Below are 27,790 nucleotides of genomic sequence, written 5' to 3'. Positions count from 1 at the left end.
ACCTTGTATAACGCTCGCAGTTTATTTCTATAGCTTTCACACATACGTCACATTTTTTACACATTTCACCCTTCACCCTACACTCTCTTTGTATATATATATATAGCGCGCGCGGTATATTTTCTCATCCCTGATGATGCCGTTGATCGGCGAAAGCTCGGATTTTAGTTTTTAAACAGCAGTGTAAGGCCTCAATTGAACAGTTTTTATATATTTTAAACCATGCTGCTGAAGGACAACATGAACAGAATACTATCCTCTCAGTTTCAAGGCGGCCAAGGTTTTTTTTCCTGTTTTGGCGCAGTCTTCAGGAGTACGTTACAATTCTTGAATCCAGAAATGTAAGATCAGAATAGTTTCCTTTGCTTTTTAAGCTACACTGTGTCCTGTATTGAAACTCATTGAGATTTTCCTTAATAAAGCAGATCCTTCCCTGAAACAGTAACAACAAAACAACAAAAAGTTACCATAAGCCCTATAATTATCTCAACACAAAATGTGCATGTTGCTAAGTACGTCTTCTAGACAGTTGGCCGTCGGAGGAACTTACCCTATGCAAAAAAGAGCGCAACATTGCTAGCATTCCCTTTCTTGATAGCCTAGAGGGAGAAGGAATCACTTGGAGGAGCAAAACACACTCGACGAGGCCCGAGTTCTTTCTCGAGATTTCTTTCTCCTTTGTTTCTTAAGCTCGCTGTCCAGACCGTCAAGAGAGGCAATAGCTACGAAAAGAGCACCTGATCACAGATGGCACCACTCCCAACTGTGGCCAAGCTCAGAACTAAAAATTCTTGCATTTCTCTTCGATAAACGGTCATAGTAGCACATGTTCAGGGAAGTACTGCCCAATAGCTCTCATGGGTACACTTCAGGCCCCAGTTGTTCAAAGCGTGGATAATTTTATCTACTGGATACTTTGCTATCCGGCCGATAAATGTGTGCAACCTTTTCCCCGATAGCCCTACACTCTGTGAATACAGTATGAGCATATGTCAAATTCAAATATGGGATTGTGTGTAAAAGTTGCCAAAAGGGTTGGTTGGAGTAAGTTTGCTCCTCTGGATAGCGACTTATCCAGTGGATAAAGTTATCTGCTCTTTGAACAACGGTGGCCAGAATTGAATCCAACTAAAAAATAGAACCACATGGTGCAGCGCATAAAATAATAAACAGCTGCTCAATAGCACTCGTTTGAATGGTTAGAACCAGTTTGTAGGACGTAAGACATTATCACAGGAAAGTACTGCTTATAAAAATCAAAGAAATATTTTTGCTTGTCTGTGATTGGTCGAAATCCGTCACGTAAGGCAATATGTCCCCACTTAAATTGGCAATACAGGATGATATTCCCCCGCTTTTAAAAGTTAGAGTTACTTCAGTGCAACAAAGCTGTTGGAACAGATGAGGAGAGCAAACTCGTCTAAAGTGTTTCTGGAAAACTCCAAAACGTTAGTGCAGTGGTTCAAGAGGTTCGTTATCTAAACATCAAGACTGAAAACCACTGAAAAAATAAGAACTCTAATACCCAAAAGTACACCCAATGCGCTTTCAGCTAAAATATTTGAAGGATAATAAACACAGTAGCTCTCATATGGTATTAAAAATTAAAACTTTTGCGTAATTCTTTCGCTTTGGAAAAACTGTTTGCTTCTCGGAACAGATAATGTGCGGGGACAAATGCATGTGAAATCTTCGTGCCAAATAAAGGTTGCTTTTTAGTCCCCGTTTCAATGGGAGAAAACAATACTGCACTTTTGTCTCATGGATCCTCGCAGAGTGTCAAACTTGTTCTTAAGGAGAGGTTCAAGCTGTTCTGTTAATTTTGTGTAATTCCTTTCCAACTCTTTCTGATAGGCACGCTGATCAACAGTAATCAGATGTTTGTTCTTCTGCAGTGCATCTCCGCATCTGAAATGAACGACCAACAAAAGAACACTAAGAGAACATTTTGGATTAAGAGTAATTAGGTGATACACTTGGATGTGTGTTTGGACTGCTTTCATCTAGGACGGTAGCTCCTACCCAAAGGTATTATTACAGGGAAAGCTTAGTCACAAACTGACAAAGGGCTATTGGAACCCAAAACAGAAATTGGGGGGGAACCACGCCATATGTAACGTTTAGCCGGAATAAGCCTCGGTTACCCCAATTTTCGTTTTGGACTCCACTAGTCCTTGTTGAACTCTGTTTTCCCAGAGAAGTCATAAACCACACAAAAAGAGTTAATATAAAGAGGCACCATCCTCAAATAGCTCAAGTTTGTCAGACTATCCAGTGATGCGCAGAAGGAACGCACAATAACAAGTGGAGGTACCAGTTCAATAGTAATTTTTCCATGTCTTTTCTTAAGCGTAGAACATGTTTGACAAATGCTCATTCATCAAACAACTGCGATTCTGTTAATGACGTTATTGCTAAAAAAAAGTTAGCGAGATTCCGAGAGACCAGCTGTCATTTCTCGCCAATAGTTTGTCAACATGTTACCACGTTTGATGTTTTTCGGTGTCCGCACAACAGAATTCTCAACACGTGCTTGCAAACTATTATTTGTGTTTGAAACACCCTTCTTATTTCAACAATAAGTGTATGTGCTCAGTATGTATGTAGATGTCTACATTTGAAATGTAACTAAACAAGACTAGTGTCTAACTAGAAAACTATATGGTTAACTTAGGCACTACGACAATAAAAATAAATACCTATAAAACTTTAAATTAACTAAATAAATTATATACATATATAATATTAATATGGTGTAAGGAAATGTGAAATAACTTCCCAACTATCGTTTATAAACTTGGCTCAAATCATGGACCCCAATGCAACAAACTGCCTATGTGTAGAGTAATATTAACCTTTTGACAAACTCTTTGAAGCAGAGCCTCAGTCTGTGATGGTGTCTGGTGAACATCTGAGATTCGCCTTCTTCGTTAGAATCCTGACTGTGACAAAGAAACACCAGAGCTATCTCCAATGGACCCTGCCGCCGAGAAACATAATCAAATATTGCAACCAGTCCATAAATTGACACCATTAACATGTTACCAATTGCCTTAATTCTTGCGAACATGCTGGACATAATTGGTACTGACAATGAAGTGCTATTAGGATAGGGAAATGCTATGTAAGACAAATCGGCAATTGCAACTGTGACAACTGTGACATGTTAGATGGGGGGGGGGGGGGGTGGAGTTTCAAAAGCAACCTAAGGAGAACAAAGACTATAAATATTTAAGGTAAATTAACCGTCAGGAAGGTGAAGGCCTGAGTGGGACTCAGGATGAGAGGGGGAGCGGGTACCCATAGAGAACGACCACGAATAGTAAGATCAAGGAAGCTGGTAACGGCTGGGAAGCCGGGACAAAATGACTCCGAAAAGAGTAGCCTGCAGGAATATGTACCATGCATGTACCATGCATGTTACCAGAGATTATCCATCACAATCAAACAGGATTCGTTAAAGATCGTTATATAGGCGAAACAATTCGATCTATCTATGATATAATGGATTATACTGTTGAAGAGAATATTCCAGGACTAATGATTTTTATTGATTTTGAAAAAGCTTTTGATAGCGTGGAATGGGACTTTCTTTTCGAATGTCTTGAATCCTTCAATTTCGGACCTAACTTTCTTAACTGGGTTAAAACTTTTTATAAAAACATACAGAGCTGTACTATAAATAATGGAACTGCTTCAAATTATTTTGTGCTTGAACGCGGAGTCCGGCAAGGTGATCCACTCTCGCCGTATCTTTTTATAGTAGTTGTGGAAACTCTTGCAATTGCCATTCGTCAAAATAAGGAGATAAAAGGAATCTCTATCGAGAATGAGGAAACAAAGCTATTGCAATACGCGGATGACACTACTGCAGTGCTCTCGGATATGAACTCGGCCAAAAGTTTATTTGAATTGTTGGACATTTTCAAGGACATTTCGGGCCTTAAGATTAATTGCACAAAAACTGAGGGTATGTGGATCGGAGCATCCAAAGAAAATGAAACAGAACCTTTTGGAATTAGATGGCCTATGGAACCAATAAGAGCTCTCGGAGTATACTTCACTTATGACCTAAAACTGCTCAAAGAAAAGAATTTCATCGAAAGACTGGATAGTATTAAAAAACTGATAAACATTTGGTCTTCCAGAGGTCTTTCAATCCTTGGTAAAGTGACAATAATAAAATCCTTTCTAATTCCCAAATTTGTTTATGTATGCTCACTCCTGCCAACACCCAATGAGCTGGTGAAACAATTAAATCAATTGCTATTCAAATTCTTATGGAATGGAACAGATAAAGTAACGCGTGTGTCAACAATAAACGATTATGGGGAAGGTGGACTAAAAATGATTGATTTAGAAAGCATGGTTAAAGCTTTGAGATTGGCATGGCTTAAACGAATATTCAACGCAAACGATGGGACATGGAAGCGGTACTTACAACACCAATTGAAAACAGTTGGAGGACTGTTCTTTTTAAATTGTAACTATGACGTTAAGGATTATACATTCACTTCCCAGTTTTATCGAGAGCTTCTTCTGTGGTGGTCACAATTTCGCGACAGTTTCGCTACTGACATAAATTGGACAAATGTTATTTGGAATAATAAAGAAATAAGAATAGATAAAAAGCCCATTTTTTACAAAAATTTCTATGAATCCGGATTTATTTACATACGTGATCTCCGACTTGATTTGAATATCAACGATTCCTTTAGTTACGTTTCAAATAAAATTGGAAAAATTAGCATTCTACAGTGGGCGGGCCTTCGGCACTCAATACCTGATTTCTTAAAAAATACGCGTGATCAAATCTACCCACTAACGCCTTCTTTGCTTCAGATAAATAACAGCATTTTTGATGTGAAAAAGAAGAAATCGGAAGATTACTATTCGTTATTTGTTGCGAAGAAATCACGGCCACCTAATATTGTTCATAAGTGGAAAGGCGATTTTAATATATCAGATGATTTATTGAAAGAATCCTTCATTTTGCCTCACGCTGTTGCACTCGAATCGTACGTTAAGGCCTTTCAGTATAAAATTCTCAATAATATACTCTACACAAACGCGAAATTATGCAAAATTGGTTTTAGAGTTGACGAATTATGCACTTTCTGCGAAACTGAGCGAGAAACACTATATCACCTACTTTATCAATGCACTTATGCTAGGCAGTTTTGGAACGAGTTTGAATTGTATTGGCACCGCTTGTCAAATCAGGTGATTCACCTGACTTTGGAAAATGTCTTATTCGGAATACTTTCAACACCATGCCCTTCACATATGCTGCTTAATTACTTTATTAGCATTGGAAAACTGTTTTTGTGGGACTGTAGAAGAACACAAATACATCCTAAAATACAAGGTTTTCAGAACACGATAGCTATCAAATATAATATTGAAATAAAAATAAGTAAGAAAAAGTTTTATGAAAAGAAATGGATATTCAAATGAGAAGAATTTGATAACTACGTGAAAAGTCTTTAAAGCTGATTCGCCTAATCTACTATTCTTTTTTTTTTTATCTGATGTTGCTCGGTTTAATTGGTTTAATTGGTTTATTTAGTTAAATTAGTTGAATTATTATTATTATTATTTGAATTATTTGATTTGCTTAAAAATAGAAATGGGGTAACTGTGCAAAATGTATGAATTGTTATTATTTTAACCTATATATAATATTGTCAATGAAATTGTAACTGCTCTGTAAATGATAAATTTCAATAAATATTATATATATATATAAAAAAAAAAAAAAAAAAAAAAAAAAAAGATGGTCTTTCTCTTGTACTGGGTTACTAACTCGCTATGCGCCTTACCGCTTGGTGTGAATGGTGTTTCATACACGAATCTCCCTAGCAATACAACAACAACATATTTCATTTCATCAGAACATAAATTTTTTAACTTATCACAGCTGTCATCAAATTTAGACAGTAACGAAAGGGAAGTATAGGGAGTACAGGAAACAAGCAAATTAAATTTGGGCAAAGATTGACTAAGATGCAGTCTAAGTGACTTAAATTAACAAATTAAACATTGATGAAGATACGACAGTGTAGCACTCACTTTCTCCATATCCGCAGTGGGTTTGGAGACAATTGTCAGACTTTTACAATTCGCATGTTGCATTCTCACAACTCGCATGCCGGAGAGCACCTACAAGCGTCCATACTAATGTTGCAGGGATTGACTAAAAGCTAATCACACAGTAGCCTCTACACAGCTGGCCACTCTCTGAACAAAAATTGGTTGAGAAGAGCGGAACATTGAGCACAGGCTAAGCACACAGGCAAAAATTTAATTAATATTTCACCACTGCATAAGAAACGCACAAATTCAGTGCACTCGCTCCATTACCTAACAGCGAGTTAGCATAATTTCTACACTAGAACAATGCTACTATAACCTATCCCGTTAAGTACCTAGTGCAGAATAAAAAGAACATACTTAAGTTGAAATTCTTGTCAAAGTATGTAATACGGTCCTTCAGTTCATATTCGTCGAAGTAAGGATCCACAAATGTTAGCTGAATATACGCTTTATCTGGATCAAGCTTGTCCTGTTCAACAGCATTGGAATCTTTTATCACTTCAATGACATCTGGTCCAAACGTTTCTCCGTAAAAAGCCTGAAAACAAACAGAGTTTAAATTTGACAGTTGCAAGGATAAGCGCAAAGGCAATGGAACAATTTCATTCCCAACCGTACTCCAAATGTTGCAAAAACAAACAGCAGCGTTTAACTCGTTCTTCCTACACAGAATGAAAAGTCAGAACCACCTTAAACAGCATAGGTGCTGTTATACCACATACATCACATGTGTAATGAGAATCTATGAGAATTTAAACTGGTTTGACTGTCATCTGCGAGATGCAAGCATCAGGTCTGAACGCCAGGGAATAAGAGTAGACTAGTGGTTAGTTAAATTCTGGATGCCCCAAGTTGAAATCTCGCCCTGACCACTAGCTGAATAGGCCATTTCCGAGTTGCTGTGAGCCTCATTATGAAAGGGAGGCTAAGTGCAAAAGCTTTTCATGTGAAACTGATTATTTTTGTTTGCATATGGATGACAACTAATTTTTATAACAAAAACTTTGCACTTAGCCTCGCTTTCATAATGAGGTTCACAGCAACTCGGAAATGGCCTATTGTTTCATGGCAAACACGTGTTCAACTCTTCAGTCACACTTGGGAATAGTTGTCAAACGGCCAACGTGATATTTGCATTTGTGTTTTCTTGAGAAAAGGAGTATGTAGATTAGAATTGTACAAAATAATTCTGGCCTTTGATGATTACCCAAACTACTCCATTTTACTGAGAAACTGGAAACAGCGGGCGGCAAATATAGGATAAACATGTTCACATGGTCATTTCTGTAATTTGCCGTTTAGCGTAAACAAAATTCTAAATCTTTCTATTACGTTTTTCTTGGAATAATTTAAGGATTTACTGGCAATTGAGTCACCCCAAAAAGTATTTTTGGTAGACTCTTGTTTTGTTTTTTCTTAAGTTCTTGTTACAGACTGTCAACAAACCTGCAAACGATGTGAAATTTCTGGCAGCTTTGTGATGGCCGGTTCTTTGTAAATGTACTCTTCACCATCCAAGTCGCCAAATTTTGATCCGTAAAATCCAACTCTGAAATATGTCCCTAACATGCGCTTTCCTTCCTATGAAGTCACACAAAAACAGTCTACATCAATAAAATACTTTACATGGAGGGAAGAATCTCCTGGCTTGCAGTGGTCTAAGGAACTTCAATAGTTGCATCACATTCAAAACAAAAGGTACGCAAATGTATAAATTGTGTGCTGGGGGTGGAGTGGGATGGGGAGGACCACTGCGGAGGAGAGGGTATAGGTAAGATGAATTAGAATCCCTTACCGTTTGTATAATCTTACTGAAGGCTTCTGAAAGTTTCTGATGAACGTGCGTTAGCTTTTTGTAGTTACGTCTGGCCTCTAGTGTAGGTATCAGTAGTTTGTAGACTTCATTTACACACTCAAACAGCTGAGCACGGAAAAATGTAGTGGCAGCCTTTTCCTGAAGGGACACCAAGCCATTTTCACAAAAGTACTTTCCGGTACAAATGCCCTCCTCATCCTTAAAGAAAATTATACGAAATGTACACATGGCTGCTTCAACATGGTTATTAACCTACCAAACAGAGTAAAGAAGAACAAATCAACTCTCGTCACTCAAAACCAATGCATGCAAGACTCACTCACAATGCCATTTTCATATCTTGAATTTTTCAAACTTGTCTTGAAATATCAGTTCAGAATGACGAAGGAGAGGAAGTTTCATGATTGGCACTTCTTACTTGTTTAAACCTGTTCTCTCCTGTCCTGTTGTTTTACTAAACAAGAAACTTTGTTCCATAACTTGGACCTGACAAAAACCAGTTGAAGCCTACCTTGGGACTCATTTTAGCCCTTAGGTGCGTTAGAGCCCGTAAAATTAAGGCCATTTTGGCCCTTAGTTAGTGAAGCCCAATTAGATCCCAAAATAGTATTGTTTTTATCGTAGGGGAGTAGGGGAAGCTTTAAGTGCTTTAACCCTTTCACTCCCATGGGAGTTGTCGTATTTTTGTAAAACGGCAACTGTGAACCCCTACACCAACTGTAATACACCAATTAAAAGGTTTTATCTGGGGCATTGTATAAATCATTCCAGCTAAGACAAAGGAAGTAACAGAAAAGAATGAAAAGTGTTTAAAACAAGAAAATATTAACCTCAAAATACATCTCACTTCTTGTATTACCCTGTCCATCAGGGTATGGGTTTACCTGAAGAACAATAATAATTCATGGCACTGATGTATACAACAAATAACAATATTTTAAATATTGCAAAGTATTCAGTAGTCACAAGCCCCCACAGCTACCAGAAACCTGCCATTCAAGATAATGTTAAAGGGGAAGTATCACGGGGATTTTCAACTTTTGTGATGAAAATGGTGCAACAACACCTTCACTTGGTTACAAAAAATTCTTGCATGAACATCAAGAAAAAAATCAAGTGAATTCTTGTTAGGAACAACTTATGACCTGCTCAGTCCATTTGTGGCCAGAGAGGCCTTGATAGTCTTACATGTAGTACACTGGGGTGACACTCAACAACACATTTGTATGAGCGATACTTTTAGGTTCTGTTGATACTTCCCCTTCAAGAAAGCACTAAAACAAAAAATGAAAACTAGGAAGGAAAATCATACTACTTGACACACAAATACAAAATAAAAACATGGTAATTTGTAAAAGGCAATACTTTGATAACAGGATGTCCAAAACAAGGCAACAAACTTTGAGGGTTCGGTGGACCATTTATCATATATTTTACTTTATGTTATGTGTACAATGCACATTTCAATAAAATCAGATAGCAGTAATATTGCAGGGAACAAGATTGTAAGGAACTTACAGTGCAACGCGCCTTACCGTGGCCACCCAATAAACTTTTTTTACAAGTTAGCCAATCATGTTATTTTGTATTTTATGAACAAGGAGGAAGATGTCCTGATTGGCTAACTTGTAAACAAATTTTGTTGGGTGGCCACGGTAAGGTGCGTCGCACTGTAAATGCAGTTTCCATCTTCTCATCAGAAACACATTTATTTAATTTTTAATTAAATTTCAATATTGTTTTCTCTTCTTGTCAAAAAAAAAAAGAGCAAATAAAACTTGATGAATACCTGGTGTAACTCAGAAGTTAAACAGTAAGGTGGTTTGTCTCCAGGAGGAGAAATGTCCAGCTTTAGTGTACCTGTAACATAACAAAGCTAATTGGTAAGACAATAATACAAAACACAGTACACTCAAAATTAGCCAGCAAACTGTGTGCCATACTTTCTCTGGCATATAGGCAGGAATACACTTAGTTACTCCTGTTGGTGTAACTTTTCCTTCTAACCTCTGAAGGTTCTCAAAATTAATTTTGGTATAATTAACTAATCAGGTTAGTAGACAGACAAGTACCCATAGCTTGACTTCTACATGCATCCATTTAATAACAATGTATTAAATAAATACAAAGAATACTATTACTCATCTGATTACTTTGTTCGAGTAAGTCATCAAAACTATAACTAAATAATTTAACACATGCATGATAACCTTTCCAGATCCTCATATGTTTTAGACACATTACATCTCTTACACAACTAAGACATTAAACAACAATTTTCCAAATCTATAGAAACTGATGTTAAGGCACTAAGGGGCGTGCACATCAATATTTGGTAAAAGTTAATAAAGTATTTGTCTGGATGAGATACATGCAGTTATCATTTTAAGGAAACTCGGTTTACCATTTAGTTAGTGTTTGCTACCACTTGGATTGTTTAAAATTTAATTAAAACTTTATGTACCCTAGTACCTTTTAGAACACAAACCAGAAAACAATATCTCTGGGTAAGGAGCAAAACTACTGTACTCATCAGAATTGGTAGCCATTAGAAGTGAAAATGAATTGGACTTAATTTGCCCACAAAACACAATAACGGTCTGCTAGCTACAAGTAACTTCACAAAAGGTTCCAACAAGCACCCCACTCCCCAGACATTTTTATATGAATCTGAGGTCCACCCTGGTACTTGATGGACTTTCTTAGTATTATCGTTGCTCAGTAAACAAAAATTACCTGGATTACACAACAAAAGGACTACAACACTAAACATAAAAATCACCTGGAATGCACTTGAGACGTTTTAATACAGATGACGGTCTTTTCAGGTCAGCTAAGAATTTGTACAGGTCATCATCTTTCAATTTATCTGATTCCTGAACAGAAGAAAAAGGATGATATAAGCACAGATTGCAGTGTTCCAGATAAGAGAGGGGTCTCAGGTCAAAAACCCGAGAAGCCTGGTTTCCTGACCTGACAAAATGAATGGCAAACTTAAGAAGATTTAGAGAGAACCAGAGCTATTGACCCCTCAAAATTCTTCATTGACTCTCTGATTTTGAAAGTTAACTGGAACACTGGATTGCCTGAATTCGTTTTATAAATCATACTATTAAATAAATAAAGAAACATTAATTTAACTAAAGTCAGGTTTTCTTCATGAGACCTGTACCATAACTTGAAGCGTTATCACTTATGACAGAATGAGAGCTACAGTCAACTCCTGACAACTCGAACCTTCAATAGAGGAGTTGAGCACAAATGACCGAAAATAAGGAAAAACGGTGTTTACTGCTTCTTTCTATTCACACAAGGTACATTTTAATCAAATTTAATTGTAGAGAAGTCGAGTGAAAATGGAACAATATTTCTAGATTATAAATCAGAACGTAACCGAAATGTAACGTAATGCAAAACAAAGCAAAGCAGACTAAGTACCACGAACTTTGCAGGTTTTAAAGATATCAACATGCCGCTACTGCTACAAAGTTCATCATGCAATTTATTTTCACAAGGAATATAGTCAGTTAATATGCCCTGGTGCTTCTGAACTAATCTATTACTATTGATTGTCTTTAAAAGTGCTGTTTTCTAAGGAGAAGGAATTAAGCAGCAAAGCTTGATGAAGATACAGTACACTGTAGTTAAAAGTACCGTAAACCAGCAAAACCCTGAGCTGGAATGACACGGTGTAATGTAAAGAAAAATTAAAAGAATACACGGCTGCTACAAAACATTTTCAATGTTTTGGACTACAGTATTAATAATTATTGTTTTGACCAGTCATGTCATGATAAACATAGTTCGAGTTATCGAGGGTAAAATTATATAGAAAATGACCTGAAGGGAAACTAAAATTGGTTTGATTAAGCTGGAGGTTCAAGTTATCAAGGGCTCGAGTTACCAAGGGTAAGTAAAATGACGCAAATCCAGGGGAAATCAATCTTGGTTCGAGTTAGCACGAGGTTCAAGTTAGCGAGGGTTCAAGTTATCGGGAGTCGACTGTACTTCCTGTTATACTGTTTATTATCTTGTACAAAGCGATTTTAAGTTTTTAAGGCTTGGATAAAGTCCTAAGGCATGACCACTGAAATCAAGGCTTGCAACTGAGCATGGTTGTTTTTTTGTGTGGTGCTAAGAAGCATACCTGTTTGAAGAAACTGCTGACTGTAAGTGTGACAGGTCTAAAATTTGTAAGATCAGGAACTATGTCTAATTCAGCACCATCACCCAGATGAATTGACTTCCGTGCTTCATAAATTGAACCTCTGCTGGAACGTAGCATTGCAGATGGCGCATCTACCATACCAGATTGCTGTTAAACAAAAACAAAAAACTTAAACCAAGAAGAAACAAAATACACTCAATTGAAAAAACATTGTCACATGCAAACATGAACCATGGCCCATCAAATGTGTTCTTCCAGGTTATGAAAGCCACTCTGAAAATTAAGCTCCAACTTTTAATAATCTGGATTAGCTAAGTGGTAAAGTATTGGAGAGTTCTTTTCTGCACAGGGTTGCCATTAATCAAGAATTCAAAAAAAAAAATCCTGAGTGACTTGTCCCTGGCTTTTTATGGATCACCAACAAGTTTCCACTGACCGTGCATGATGAATCATTTGGTCATAAAGCCAAATAAAAAATTATTCATAGACATCTGTCAATAACTATACCTTCCCAACAAAAAATAAACTTTATCAAAAGTGCATGTAATGGCAAGGAAAAACTGCAATATTGCCTGAGTGAGTTTTTACTGTCTTTGAGGTAGAATTTAGAATTTCCCTAGCTTGATGCAAATTTCCCTGATCTTAAAAAATAATTTGCTTTCCCTGGACTGCACCAATTGGCAACTGTTGCTGTTGCATTTGCTTTGAGGTCTGGCTGGACCTTGTGTTGTTTACGTTTGTTGTGATTGACTAGGGAGACTACAGGGGGACAATACAGGTAAAAATCAAAACTATTTTTTCCAGCAGAAGTAAATGGCATCAAGCAGAGAGAAACAAGCACAAGCAAGTCATCATTACTCTTGGCTTGACTCCTAGTTGGTTGAAAAAGTGAAAAGGTTTTTTAAAGCAATCCCAAAATATACAGAAAGCAAAACGACAGAGCTGAGGAGGGCATTGGGCATCCTCTGAGACCGAGGGGCGGTTAGTCGGGCAGAAAGGATTTACATGGGCAAACGTTGGTTTACTATAAAAACGGGAGAGCCCCTGGGCTTACTGAACCAGTTCCAGAAGCATTTAAATTCCCCGATTTTGATTGGCCGGAAAATTTTTTCTGTTACATTACAATTACTGAACTACTGTAAGAAAAATGGCCTGATGCCACAATACTACTATGTTAACCTTTTAGCCCTAACGCCAGTGATCAGCATCAAGTTTCTCCTTGTAATATCAATGCTTCATTAATTTTTGGGATATTTTAATAAGTTCTCCCCAGTACTTTTATAATAAAAGTATGAGACCAAGATAGGAGAATTTTGTTCTTTGATATTAGGGGTTAAAGGTTAACTGCATGTACCCTTCTATTTGGAGCAGTAGCTGCTGGACTGTCTTTCTCCTAAACAGGTCCTGTGTCAGTGTTCTTCCCAGTGATAATGTCCACTAGATGTATAGCAGTCCATGCAAATGGCATGCGATACTTGCTAAGCCTGTCACAGTTTGATACAGCTGCTAAACGCATCTTGTCTCTATGCTAGTGATTAAAGACAAGGCAAAATAAGTCTAGGAAACCAACACAAATAGAAGTGGGTGTCCATTTTGTGGGCCAAGTTGAGCAATAAATTGTATATCTTTTCACTTTGCCTGTTTCAAATTCCAGCACCATGCCAAATTATTCTAGTAATTGGTTCAGACATTCGTGTTTTTTCTTAAAATCACTGAGCTGCATGATTTCTTTTGATGAAACCACCATCACATTCTCATAGTTTCACCAGGTTTTAAAATTCATTCTTTGTTTCACAATTTGCATGTGCACGTGTCCAAAATGTACACCAGCATGGCACCATTCAAAAATTTTTGATCACCTACCGGCAAATTAAATAAATTGCAAAAGGTAAACAAAACTCAAACCTTTCTTAATTTTTCATGATTGTAACTAATGATATGCAGTTTTTTATCACCAGCTATTAACTAAGACTGTCTAGTATTTTACTGTACTAATTTTGCATTGTACATGTACCTCATCTTATCTTAACTTAAATTTTGTCCTTTATAATTTATTTTATTTATTTACTTACTTCACCCAAACTAACCTTAGGGTTTTCAGTATCCTTCAGGTATGGTTCAGCACATTCACTGATGTCTCCTTGTTGCAAAACTTTTTCTAATTTTATGACAAGGAACACATCTGTTGAGGGGTATGTGATGGAAAATATCGCTGAGCGACTGAGAGTAGAGATGTCAGTGCGAGGATTGTGCTCTTTAACCAACTTTCTGCACCACTCACTGTTCATGTCAAAGTAGAAGTTTTCTGATATCTAATGCACAGTAAATCAGAGAAAATCAATTATTAATAATTATTAACGATGATGGCCATCAATATTGAGCACAACTAGAGAATAAATGGAAATATTATTTTTTCCCCAAAAAAGAACAAAAATACATCTTGAAGACTTTACAGATTAACTTATGACTGTATGGAACAGCTTTGTCATGTTACCTTTTAATTAATAAAATGCCAACTCTGAAGTTCAAAACTCAAAGAAAGATCACTTTTTACACAGCTTTCAAATGAATCATATTTGTCTACATTTCTCTCAAAATTGAAGGATTGAGGGTGTTATTATTAAGGGCCTATGTCTTAACTTTAGGTTGATTTTTGGCTTTTAAATAAATTGTACATGTTGTAGGTCGATTTTTTATTTTTCTTGAAAATTACCAAATACTAAATTCTGTGAGTTAAATAAGTGTGAGTAAATGTTAAATGAACTCTTGTGGGCCATGTGCCAGAAATGAGGTTAACCAGAAGATAACAGGAAAATATTATGAAAACCCATAAGATTTGACAGTAAGGGTTGTTTTTAGTACATGTACTTTGGATTGCCCTTAATTTTGATATGACCAGAACCTCAATTAAGCAACCACCTGTCATTATCATCATCATCATCATTATCACCATGATAAGCTTTACTTTAATCAGGGTATCATAATCATGTAGAAGGTCTTAAGTACTGCGAGCTGTGCTAACTACTTTAAGGACAGTGCCTACTAATACCGAAGTATTTTTGTTCGGTTTATGACTATGCGGGAAAAGCAGATCTTAGCAAGGCCTATTGGAATCCAAAAAGAAAATTGGGGGTAGCCACGCATTTTTCAGAGATAATTATGCAAAAATATCTCTAAAAAGCGCCAAAATATAAAGCAATGTATGAGATTTTTTCCTAAATTGAAGCTTAATTTTCTCTGAAAAATGCATGGTTACCCCCAATTTTCTTTTGAGATACCAAAGGCATTTGGTAAGTTCTGCTTTCTCAGTATAGTTTTAAACTGGCAAAAATATTCCTGTATTAGTAGGCACCACCCATAGGAAACCCGAGAATCTTGCGATGCGCAGAATGTATGCGCAGTAACAATAGTAGGCACCGTCCTTAAGCTAATAAATATAACCTTAAAAGTATTTTAAAATAGGCCACAAGCCAAATAGAAGGGCAATCAGAGGATTGACTTAATTAAGCAGCCTCACTCAACCAAGCACCACCAACGTGTCACAAAAACTGAAACTGACACCAATAATCAGTCTCCAGTGAAAAGAAGTGAGAAAAGTACAGAAGGCAAGAGAGGGCTGAATTCACTCCACATTTCACTGCCAAGGCAATAAGGATATAAGCCAGTTTATTGCAAGCAAGGGTTTTAACATTTCTGGGGATGGGAAGTATGGCTCACCCAAACTCTGAAAGGAATAAGTTTGGGCAGGTGTTAACTTTGAAGGATCCATGGAGAATTTCTTGAAATTCAAGGTCAATGTTAAACTGCATCATAACATGAATATTTGCCATTTAAGGTGGCCGAACACAGTTTTTAAGTATACAGGTGTTAGTAAACATTTGAAAACTACGTACTTCTGAGTACCCGAAATAAGCATGGTGCAAAATTAACTAAGAAGGAATAAATTTTGATACTTCTCGTTGAGCAAGGTAACGTTGCCATGGCAACACAGCAAGCTATTAACCGTCCACAAATAAAGGTTTTCCTTAATTTTTAGAAATGCACTCGTTAGATTTTTTTCCATTTTTTGTATCCAGAATCAAAGGCCCCTGTGAGCCAACTCGTGAATGCAGATGACACATAGTAATTGAAATTTAGACGGCTACGGAAACTTCCTTGAAAGCTAAAAGAAACTATATCTTTGCCCGATTATGTAACGAAAAATAACCATTCTTGTACTCTTGTATTCTGATGCGCCAATTAAAGAAAATCACGTGTTTTTTTATTCAAAGTTGATAGAAGCACGCCATGTGCAGCTACGTCAAGCAAATTCGTGTCCCCGATAAACCGGGGCTACTGGATTTTGCAATCGGGCTAGTGGATTCTAACCATCACTTGCCCGATGGGCAAGTGAAGTTTTTTTGGGAATTAAAATTACAAAATTACTGTAGGGCAAGCCGATCTCACAAAGGGAAATCTGTTCAACAAAGTATCGCATTACATTTCATGCCCGACATAAATGCGTGAAATTTTTCCTTTGGAGTTCAGTCCACGTAATCCTCAAGTAAAAATAATGAACTATGACAAGCTCTTGCTAAATAAGAATTATTTATCGACCGCGTCCTTTTGCTTCCCCATAAATTACCAGTTGTAAATTTCGAAAATGAAACATTTTTCCCTTTGAAACCTCTATGAAAGCTGACAAGATCTTAAAGTGTTCATTTCACCAGAAATTTGCATAATTTTGTTTACGACGTCAATGATGTGTGACATGGCACGTTCCGCTTTCGCGTGAAAACTGACAAATTAAATTATTTTTTAATTAAATTATTTCTAAATTAAATTATTTTTAATTCTTAAAAGAAACCGCACTCTGTAGAATAAAACGAAAAAAACCTAACTTTGCTCAGATTCAACGAAAAATCTCCACTCTTACACTAAAATAATTGTCAAATTATTCTCTACAGAATGAATGAGAGAATTTTGACGCGTCGTGAAAAAAATTTTCACGCTTTTTTTTTTCACTAATTGAGTTTACGACCCCGGACTTTCTGAAAAACTGAAAAAACTTGTAACTTTGCTCATATTGAACGAAAAATCTCCATTCTTGCACTAAATGATCATCAAATTATTCTCTACATATTGAATAAGAATTTCCTGATGCGCTGTGAACAACAAATGTTTGCGGGTTTTTTTTCACTAATTGAATTTAAAACTCATTCACTGCGCACGCCTGAAAGTTAACGACAAAACCGACCGACCGACCGACCAACCAACCAACCAACCAAGTCGACAGTCAGCTATCGCTATAACTCGTTAATTACGCTACGCGCATTCACGAGTTAAAAACTCACAAAATACTGACATAGTGACACTGCTTTCATGTAATTTTAACAGAGAGATCTCCTGTAAATGTTGGTTTTGCACTTTAATGTTTTTTTAACACACCCTCTGTTAGATTTTGTTTTTTGTTTGTAGGCGAGTTACGCTTTTAGAGAACTACTATTTTGTCAAATTTCACGAAATTCTAACGAGCAGTTCCTTAGAAAACAGTTCATTTCCATTAAAACAACCAGTCACAATTTTTTGCTCAAATGCGCATGCGTGGCTTTTAATTAGATTTTCTCAGCAAAGATGAAAAGCGTACAAAAAGGCTTAGCTCTTCGTGAACTTACTTTTTTTGTTTGCTGATAAATGAAGAAGGATTCACAAACAAGAAGCTGAGTTATTTTAAGAGCTAAACTTACCTTTGTGATCCATTTAGTATAAAATCGAGGGATCCTTAGTATTTGCTTACCACAACCCTAGCGCGCGCTTAATATCATCACTAACAGAATCTGTAAAGCGCGCGCAAACTGTGTTCGGCCACCTTAACACTGTACAGGAGACCCATAGTGAGACAGAGTGAAATTGAAAATAATCAAAATCAAGTGCACCTTTTTCTTCACTCTTCCATCATACAGAGCCATTGATGCAAATATTGGCTCCACTTCCAACTCAAGCCTAAAATTAAAAAACAGAAACTTGTCAGTAAATTAACATTTCATGATCGTGTTTCGTATGGTGAACCTTGGATACAACCACTTTTCTCCACACAGACCAACACGGGCCAGATAAAAAGGTCAAGCTAAGAAAAATAATCACTACGTTTTTATTTACCCGGTAATTAGTTTCATTTTGTTTGACAATAAAATATTTTTGCTTTATACGATGTGAAAATGCAATGAGACAACAGTCATATGCAGGTGAACAATCAAACTTACTTGAGTTGAAGACACTTGACCAAAATTCTCTGCCCAAAATGTTCTTGAGGAATAGTTGCAGGAACTCTCTTTTCGATCCCTTCTTCCTGTACAAAAATGAACATAACAACATGAGGTGGATCAAAGCACAAAGGGTCACACATCCCAGTGTTTATTTGCTGTTAACTAAAGGTAGATGTAGTAATTACTGTGTCAAATCTAACAGATCAAACATTCCACAAGTTACATCATTAACATTGATCTACAAAGTTTGTATCCACACTGTCTTATTTCTTTAGCATGAAGCAAGTAGGAGTGATTTCTTGAACAGGATGACAAACCTATCTTTATTAAAATTTACTTAATTTAATTTGTTGGTACCAATAATATTTATACATCTTGCTGGAGAATTGGAAAATTAAACGAGACTTACCTGTAAGTTGAAGTTTGATTGAAATTCTATCCGTCACCAAGCACTGAGGGATTACGTGAGATAGCATTGCGCCTGCGCGAACTCAGTTTTTAAAGCACTTGCCATGTGTGCAGGGGAAAGAAAACCCTGACCAGCAAAATGGGAGGGCCTTAAAAGGGAGGGCACGTAATCCCTCAGTGCTTGGTGACAGATAGAATTTCAATCAAACTTCAACTTACAGGTAAGTCTCGTTTAATTTTCCAATTCTATTCCGTCACCGCACTGAGGGCTCACGTGAGACTTCAAAGCCCACTGCACACATGAACAGAGTAATGACCAACCAAGCAAGTCATATTGGTCAAAACAGTTTATTAACTCTACTCTTGTAACAAAACGTTAGAAAAGCTATCTGTGTTGATAACAGGCTTGCTATAAAACTTTGCAAAAGTGTCAGATGAGCTCCATCCTGCGACTGATAAGATGTGCTCTAATGGTACAGATTTCAACAAAGCCTTAGATGTTGCGGCAGCCCTAGTACTGTGGGGCTTGAAAAGGTTTACATCAATTCCTGACTTTTGCATTACAGCTTTGACCCATCTACTGATGGTGTCCCGGGAAACTGGTTTAAATGGCTTGTAATGACTAATAAACAATTGTTGTGCACGTCCACGTAAAGAAGAGGTACGATTAAGATATGCCTTCAAGGTAGTGACAACACAAATGTTAGGGTTGTCCGGGTAAGCTACAAACTTAACAACAGTGGGTTTCGACCCTGGCTTAGACTGTTTAATAGGCCTGGAGATAATAAAAGTCACAGAAGTTTCTGAAACAACCATGTCCTCCAAAGACAAGTAGTGAATTGTCTGCCCCCGTTGAGCTGATACTAATGACATTAAAGTGACTAATTTTAAAGTCAGATCCTTTAGTGAGCAGTCTGTAATAGAGATTGTCTTCAGATAGTTCAGAACCTTGCTCACATCCCATGTCTCAGTATATCTTGGGTTGGAGGGTCTTGCTTCGTAAACTCCTTTTAAGAACCTCTTAACACTCTCTTGTGCTCCAAAAGTCATCCCGTCCACAGGCTTTAAGACACTGGATAGAGCAGACCTTGCAGTGTTAATACCACTGTAACCGATGCCTGACTCAAATAGCTCCACTAAAAAATCTAGTGCCTGTGGGACAGTGGCAGAAACTGGATCAATCTGTTTTTTATGACAATATGTAGTCCATCTTTTGATGTAACATGAATACTGCTTTGTAGTTCCTTTCCTCCAGGACTGTAAGATGATGGAGGTTGCCTTTTGAGAAATTCCTTGTGTCTCATAGGACTGCCGGACAATCTGCATGCAATCAGAACCATTTTCCTGAATAGGGGGTGGACTTCTTGTGGCATCCCCGGCATTTGTAAGGCAGTTCGTTGTTGTGGTAACACTCTTGGAACAGCCACTAACATGCGAAGAAGTTTGGGATACCAACTCTGGGTTGGCCACATTGGAACTATCATCAATCCCTCTGCACAATCGGTTTGTATTTTCTGTAGGCATCTTGCAATTAAACTGAAAGGAGGGAAAGCATAGAACAAGTGTTTATCCCATGTTACAGAAAATGCATCAATAAAGGCTGCCCCTGGGTCAGGTTTCCAAGATACATAGCATGGAACCTGATGATTTAGTCTGGATGCAAAGAGATCTATGGAGGGCTCCCCCCAGATATCTGTGATCTGTTGGAAAATATCAGATCTTATCATCCATTCCTTGTTGTCTGAGAAAATGCGTGATTCCCGATCTGCCTCAACATTTTTTCTCCCTGGGATATGAGCAGCTGTTAACCATATTTGTTTTTCTATGCACCACTGCCAAATATCTTTAGCAATAGTGTGACATTCCCTAGAATGTACACCTCCCATAGCATTAATATAGTTCACAGTTGTAGAGTTTTCAGAGTAAATCTTAACATGAATGCCTTGCTCATTTTTGCAAAATGCCTTAAGTCCAAAATTTGCAGCTAACAGCTCCAGACAATTAATGTGATATTTTGCTTCTTCCTCTGACCATCTACCTCCTATTTTCTCTGTCTCTTTGACAGCTCCCCATCCTTTAGTTGATGCATCGGTGTAAATTATTACATCAACCTTTGAATTAGGCAATAATATGGGGTAGTTATTGGTCTGTATGTTATCATACCACCACTTTATCTCTGAAAAGCTTTCTTGGGATAATCTCATTTGAGCATTATAATTGCCATAGTTTTGTCTTAAGGCTGTAGTTTTATCCCTCTCAAGTTGTCTATAATACAGTGGTCCATATAAGATCCCAGGAAAACTTGACACTAAAAGCCCTATAAAGCTAGCTAGTTCCTGGATTGGGAGCTCAACAAGCTCCATCATTTTCTTGCATCTTTCCCTTATGCGCTGGATTTTTTCCTGTGTTAAGGAGACAGTCATATTAACTGAATCCAAGACAAATCCCAGAAATGTAAGGACTTGAACTGGCTGTAAGACCGACTTATCAGGATGTAGGATAAAACCCAATGTTGAAAATAAGTCACAGGTATCATTAATATTGGCTTGGCAGTCCTCCACACTCTCCCCTTGTAAATAAGAGTCATCAATATACCCTACATTTAGGTGACCCTTCTGGCGCAGCGTAGCATACACTGGCTTAAGGATTTTTGTGAAGAGTCGGGGTGCACAAGCCAGACCATTTGGTAGACATGTAAACTGAAACAATCTACCTTTCCAGCAAAACCTCAGATATTTTTGATCATCTTTGTGAATTGGCACTGAGTAGTATGCGTCACGCAGGTCTACTGAGGCCATATAACAGTTTGGAGTCATAAGCCTTATTGCCGATTGTAAGGTATCCATCTTAAAATGTTGATACTCCACATGTTCATTCAAATTCTTCAAATTTAGAATTAATCTAAACCCTCCATCTTTCTTAGGGCGTATGAATATAGTAGAAATATATTCACCAGGGCAATGTGTGGTTTCTGAAATCACACCTTTGGTCAGCAGTTTATCAATTTCATTGTCAATGACCTCCTGCTCTGGTTTTGTAAAATTTATTTCTTTTGGTGGCATAAACTGCATTGGCTCTCCATTTTCAAACTCAATTTTATAATTTTTCACACTATTAAGTATGAAAGGATCTGAGGTTATGCATTGCCACTGAGAGGTAAATTGTTTCAGTCTTCCACCTGTAATTTTAATAGATTGCTCTGACACATTTCTTACCTCAACGTTGTTAGCAGTCTGATTCATTTTGACTTCCCCTCCTTCTTCCTCTTGAAGTTCGGAGGGTGTTTGTGGTCGTTTTTCCACGAGCCTAAAAAAGGCTTCCTGTAATGTTGGTTTCCTGAGCGTCCGCGGCTATGTGCGTAAGAGTTGTGCCTGTGATAATCAGGCTTGTTCGTTGATCGACCACTGTGTGTAGAGACTTTCTTTCCCACTCGATTGACCTCGGTCAATTCTTTCACTTGTTTCGGGAGATCATTGCCAAACAATTGGTCAGTGATCGGAACCGACGAGGAGCAAAGATGTTTGTATTCCTCGTGTAAATCCGGTTTAATAAATTCCCTTCGTCTTTGATTGAGTTCACTGTTTGCATTAGCGAACAATGTAAGTGCATCTGTTGACTTTTGAAGAAGGTCGTTTCCCGCTGGGAGTGACGACAAGTGCTCAAGGAGTTTGTCGATCATATTTGTCAACGCGCACATTCCTTTGAAGATGGATGTCTGCACCTTTTGCAGTCTAACATCTTGGGACCGGACTGTTGGAGTAAGGTGGTCCCATACTGGTTGATTGACTCGTACTTTTGTCAAGAATTCACAGTTCTCTGGTCTGTGATACTTGTTCAACTTTTCCTGAAGTTTCTCTTCAGGCAGCCCTTCTTTGAGCATGGCATTCACTACATTCGCCAGCTCTGTGTTTACACTTGGGCCCGTCTCCTCTTTCTTCAGCTCTTGTTTCAAGCTGTTAAGTACCTCAAATTTTCCTTCATTAGAAGGCATTTTTTGAGCCCCGGCTGAGTCAGCCAGCTTTGTCACAGCTTCTTCTAAGCTCGTAGTTTTGTCATCTTGCTTCTTCTTCGTGGGGGGCTCTTCGCTGACCTCGTGGTCATTCTCGGCAGATTTTGCCTCCTGTTCTTCCTCCGTGTCAACATATTGTATTTCAAAGTCTGACTGAAACTGTTTGAACGACTCAGCAATAGTCTTGGATAAATCTTGAGACATCTGGGTGAAACCCTGTCTCAGCGTAGCGGCAAGCTCTTGTAAACCATGTGAGTCAGTTTTGGCGCCATCGGCGCCATCACCTCTTTCGATGATTCTAACATTTGCTTCGATGTGTTCGCTTCTAGAGCCACTACTTTTCCTTTTTAAGTTGTCTTTCTCGCCCTTAAGCTCAGATTTATCCGAGGTCTCGGGCATTTTTAGCGAATTATCGCTTAAAACTAAAATTCTCAGCGTGTTGAAAAAACAAACGTCCGTTCGCTCCAAAGGCGGCAACACACTGAGTTCGCGCAGGCACAATCCTATCTCACGTGAGCCCTCAGTGCGGTGACGGAATAGAACTACAATGTGCAGCTTATTATTAAATTTAAGGCAACACTAGGCTCAGTAACAACATAAAAAAACATAAAACATAACATGGTAATGTTCATTTAATCAGGATTCCAAGCAAGCAATGAAATTTAGCTTACTAGGGATGACTGACTTTGTGACCTTTTATCAACAAACTGCTAAGCAAATCATAATCCATGAAGTCCACCATATTAACAACTACACTGCCGGCTCTGAGTCATATTTATTTACCTGTTGAACAGAATAGATGGAAAATAGAGAGTGTATTCTGTGTTGTTGGCGATCCTCTTCATTTGCACGGTCCACCTCATCTCCAGGAGTGCGACCAAGAACAGCAGGAAGCAAGGGATCAGGGTTACAGGACTGCAGGTCAAAAATGCCAAAACAATAAAACAGCTCACTGTTATGAATGCATAATGATTGGAAAATTCTAATATCAACCAAAATCATGCCATAAAAATGGTTCACTCAAACAATAAGAGGAAATGAACTTGTCCAAGACATATATTAGACATTTCTTATACGTTATTAAAGACAAGCAGTAAATACACCCCTTTTGGCATCTGCTACAAGGTGTCCCAAGGAAGAATGTCTGCAGAATATACAGCTAGCAATGACACAAAGTTTTGAGAGAAAATGTCAGATTTTGGAACAGTCTTGCAGCCAAAGGTATTATCATTCAATAAACCAGCATGATGGAGCAAGGCAAATGTTTTTTTATTTTATTTTGCCCTCTAAGAAAACAGCTAGTGTTGGTCAAAGTGTGATTGTAGGAAAATTCAAATTGATTTGTTTAGTTGATTTTCGTGTTCTCTAAGTTAAATGAAAAATAAAACCTCAACAACTCTAAAGAGAAATAGCCCGGCTGCTGTATCCCAATTACATGTTCACTTACACTTCAAAGCCTCAGACTGTGAAATGTGAATGCCAATAGGTGACAACCCTGCCTCAAAGTTATGCTTAACTGATATCTCACACAGACTCCACTGTACCAGTTCTGTAACCGAATGGAAAATCTAGAAGGAATATTACCTTGATGCCCAGCTGTCCCTGGGTAAACTGTCCTCCTTTTCTTTGCCTGTTTGTGTTAATTTCTGCTGTAATGCACTCTTACCCTATCAATAAAAGTTACTTTGTGATCCATCATTTTAAAGAAAACACTTTATTCCCAGTATCTTCTACTCCACTGTGTCCAGTTGTTGAGAACAGGGTTAAGCCAACACAGGATTAGCATCAGATTTTAATTTTGGTTTACACCTGAGGAGAAATTAATGATTAAAATGAAAATCATAATAATTTCATGTTATTGTAAACACTGGAGGACTACATGTAGCTTATCCAAAAGAGCATCTAGAAATGTTTTGTAAACTTCCCGAATTGAGGCAATCATCACTGTAAGAGCCCGGAGTTAATGAAGCAAAGAATTTAAAAAGTACAGTTATTATTAAGAAAGTTTTACAATACAATTGTACAACGTAGTTAATGGAACGTGACGCCCTCAGCCCCGGGTGGCATCTCTACGTACTGTACTTTAGACTTATCACTGTATCATTGTCACGTTAGTCAATAGTCACATTGTAATATGTTGCGACATTGTCTGGAGACAAGTTAGTTCGCTTTTTCTGTATGGCTAAACCAGTGAATGGTGCATTCATGTCGCGTTTGCTATGATGTAAAGTCTATCATAAGCATAGTACAACCCTGGCCATTGGCCCTGACATTGAACGCTGTCTAGCTTTAAATGTGTGATAGAAGGTTCTAAGTCACACTTGGTTACGACATGGTTTTATCTACTGTTACGCTGTAACAGATATGCATGTATCGAGATATGCATGTATGTTGGTAACAAATGAGGCTAATATGAATGTCCTACATTACATCTCTCTGTATACTTCAATGGTTAGAACATGAAACCAGTGTCCAGCCTGTGAATACAGCCGCCTCTCATCGTTCCCAGCCCCAGTGTCTGGTGTATCAAGGATTCAATTCCAATCCAAAAGGAAAACTTGCACAAGAAGCCTAATTAGCCCACACAGCCAGGGCTTAAAAAGATTTCTATGGCATGAAACAAATAGGAGTACCTATTTATACACCTGGGAGAAGAGAGACAATGTGGAGCGAAGTTCCTTGTCTCAGGAAACAACACAGCAATGCTGAAATCAGCCTGTCCTCGAATTAACGTCGGTCTGTTAAACGTTTGATGCACCAACCACTACCATGGTGATTTGGTTCCAATCTGGCACTCCAGTTTTCTTTCTATGTAGCACAACATAATCATGACAAACTGAATTTAACATTTTAATTTATGAGGTTCATTAGTTACCCTGTATCTTTAGGAAAGCATGGATTGACTGTGCGACATTGTCTGGCGATTGTAGTGACTTCTATATCATCATCTGGAAATTCCAGCATTTTACTGTTTGGGTCATTCTCGTCAAAGGGTTGTTGTGCCAACACAATGTCTTCAAAATCTGGTGGTTCTACAACCTCATTAAGGGGGATCTGCAAAGAAATGCAAACTTACATATTAATTTAGCTTCAGTAAGGACTACAGTCAACTCCCGATAACTCGAACCCTCGCTAACTCGAACCTCGCGCTAACTCGAACCAATTTTCCTTTCCTTTCAGGTCATTTTCTATATAATTGTACCCTCGATAACTCGAACTCCCGATAACTTGAACCGTTTTCAATTTCCCTTGAAGGTTCGAGTTATCGGGAGTCGACTGTACTTGTTTTCTGCTCTTTGGCAGGGGCAAAAGCAAGTGATATTTTGGACAATAGACCCTTCTCCAAAATGGCGGTAGAAAATTCAAATAAGTAAAAATTAAAAACGTAAACCAGCACTAGAAAGAGCACTTCTACCTTAGTAACCCTGCAAAGTTTCAGAAGGAGAAGAAGGGTCTATTGAAGTATTTAAATTGCAAATATCTCATGAAACCATAGAATTACATAATAGGCCATTTCCAAGATGCTGTGAACCTCATTATCAAAGTGAGGCTAAGTGCAAAGCTCTTGCATATTGTTTACATAAGAATGGAAACTAATTTTCATAATAAAAACTTTGCACTTAACCTCGCTTTCATAATGAGCTTCAACACAACTTGGAAATGGCCTATTATACTCATGAAATTTAATTTAATGTCCAGTTGTGTTTGAACACTTTGTAATGTTGGTTCAAGGTGGAGTTTGGCAAAAGTAATTAAGCAGAAAATCATTGAAGATAGCAGCAAGTTTGAGAAAACCAAGTTCAAGATAGAAAATAAGTAAAAAAGCAAGGGCAAATCTAAGGTAACAAGTTTGATTGCAAGATACATGTCTTATCCAGTTTAATAGAGTATTGACCACTGTGGCAATGTTTTTCTCTGCATAATGCCCACATTAAAATGAATATAAAGGAATTAAAACTTCAAAATGCAAGAAGCTGGAAAAATATCGATCAGTCATGCAATGAGAAAAAAGCATTTTAATTTAGTGAAAAAAATCTCGAGGAAGATTTTAAAACATGAATTTTTGAGGTCAAACTATCTTTTTTCTTTGTAGGGTTGAAATTATCTACAAGGAAAGCAAACAACAAAACCTGAAAAATTTTAATGAAAATTGATACGGAAATAGAAATGGTGGTGGGCCACTTCCTGCACTCTCAATTATTTTCTAACTCAGTACGTTACGGTTTCATAAAGGACCTCGTTGACGTTTTACATGTAATTAAACGGAATTATTGTATCTCCTTACTTCCCATTACCTTGGAGCCTTTTTCTGCTCCAATCAATCTCAGTTCATTCATAAAACAAACAATCAATACATCCTTGTTACGTACAAATGTATAACTCACAATGTGTCATTCACTATCGGAATTCCCCGACTGTTGTGTGTATTTGTGTATGTTACAACATGACACAGCAAAAAGACTTCTAAGGCTACCACTACAAAAGATCTGAATATCCAACGCCTATATTATGCCAGAAGAAACATACCGTTCCCGTGGCGAAATGAAGGAAGGAGCTTGATGAAGACGGTGATTTAGTGAGACTTGTCTGAGTGCCAAAACTCGCCGATCCCTTGCGCCGATATCTAAAAGACAATAGAAGTAGGCGAGTGAACTATAATAAGCAACGAGTCCTAAATATGTTTTAGCTCTAATTAAAGTATTAGGTGAGTTACTTGTTAAGTTTTTGGGCAAATGCCCTTGTTGAGCCCGAACTTTGACTGCCTGAGCTCTGGGCGGCCATTTTACTATCAACACAGCCTACTCGTCCCCAGTGTCTCTCTTATCATATGGCTCTGCAGCCACTTGGATGCTGTTCATGTAAGGGAACATCAGGTATATACTTCATGTAGCCTGCAGAACAGGCGTGATTTTTTTTTTTTTTTTTGCGTTCTTCAGGCGAGCGCGCGGAGTCAAGCGCAAGTCACGCGCGACGGAAAGGGCGCAAAGATCGCGTGTGACTCGCGCCCCGCGCTCGCCTCGTGCTTGCCGCCGCTCACCTGAAAAAAA

The 27,790-nt window shown here is 37.8% G+C and overlaps 3 protein-coding genes across 4 annotated transcripts; all 3 read right to left on the bottom strand.

Moving 5' to 3' along the window:
* On the bottom strand, positions 1-24,282 carry LOC146474369 (dedicator of cytokinesis protein 7-like). 2 transcript variants are annotated; one of them, XM_085117236.1, is made up of 11 exons: positions 13,435-13,565; positions 12,060-12,227; positions 10,695-10,788; positions 9,702-9,772; positions 8,743-8,796; positions 7,892-8,110; positions 7,543-7,677; positions 6,454-6,634; positions 2,856-5,858; positions 1,753-1,908; positions 1-433 (listed from the first exon to the last, which is right to left on the bottom strand). In XM_085117236.1, exons 2-9 carry the CDS (start codon positions 12,216-12,218, stop codon positions 5,734-5,736), a joined length of 1,038 nt encoding a protein of 345 aa, XP_084973362.1. In that variant the 5' UTR covers positions 12,219-12,227; positions 13,435-13,565; the 3' UTR covers positions 1-433; positions 1,753-1,908; positions 2,856-5,733. The 2 variants fall into 2 exon arrangements, with proteins under 2 accessions (XP_084973362.1, XP_084973365.1); XM_085117239.1 differs by lacking the exons at positions 1-433; positions 1,753-1,908; positions 2,856-5,858; ... (4 more) ...; positions 9,702-9,772; positions 10,695-10,788 and adding exons at positions 14,168-14,392; positions 17,996-18,062; positions 18,323-18,408; positions 23,526-24,282 and having other exon boundaries at positions 12,089-12,227; positions 13,435-13,608.
* On the bottom strand, positions 20,133-23,228 carry LOC146474370 (uncharacterized). Its single transcript, XM_085117154.1, has 2 exons — positions 21,949-23,228; positions 20,133-20,269 (listed from the first exon to the last, which is right to left on the bottom strand). The coding sequence occupies exon 1, from the start codon at positions 23,139-23,141 to the stop codon at positions 21,972-21,974; it is 1,170 nt and encodes a 389-aa protein (XP_084973280.1). The 5' UTR covers positions 23,142-23,228; the 3' UTR covers positions 20,133-20,269; positions 21,949-21,971.
* LOC146474368 (dedicator of cytokinesis protein 6-like) lies at positions 23,526-27,740 on the bottom strand. The gene is made up of 5 exons (XM_085117240.1): positions 27,457-27,740; positions 27,270-27,366; positions 25,618-25,796; positions 24,327-24,551; positions 23,526-23,657 (listed from the first exon to the last, which is right to left on the bottom strand). The coding sequence occupies exons 1-4, from the start codon at positions 27,522-27,524 to the stop codon at positions 24,506-24,508; spliced, it is 390 nt and encodes a 129-aa protein (XP_084973366.1). The 5' UTR covers positions 27,525-27,740; the 3' UTR covers positions 23,526-23,657; positions 24,327-24,505.
* Between the last annotated feature and the right edge of the window lie 50 nt (positions 27,741-27,790).

The sequence above is a fragment of the Pavona decussata genome, unplaced genomic scaffold (assembly GCF_977016875.1).
Source record: "Pavona decussata unplaced genomic scaffold, jaPavDecu1.1 SCAFFOLD_90, whole genome shotgun sequence".
NCBI lineage: Eukaryota > Metazoa > Cnidaria > Anthozoa > Scleractinia > Agariciidae > Pavona > Pavona decussata.
This window is presented reverse-complemented; position numbering and strand designations above follow the sequence as displayed.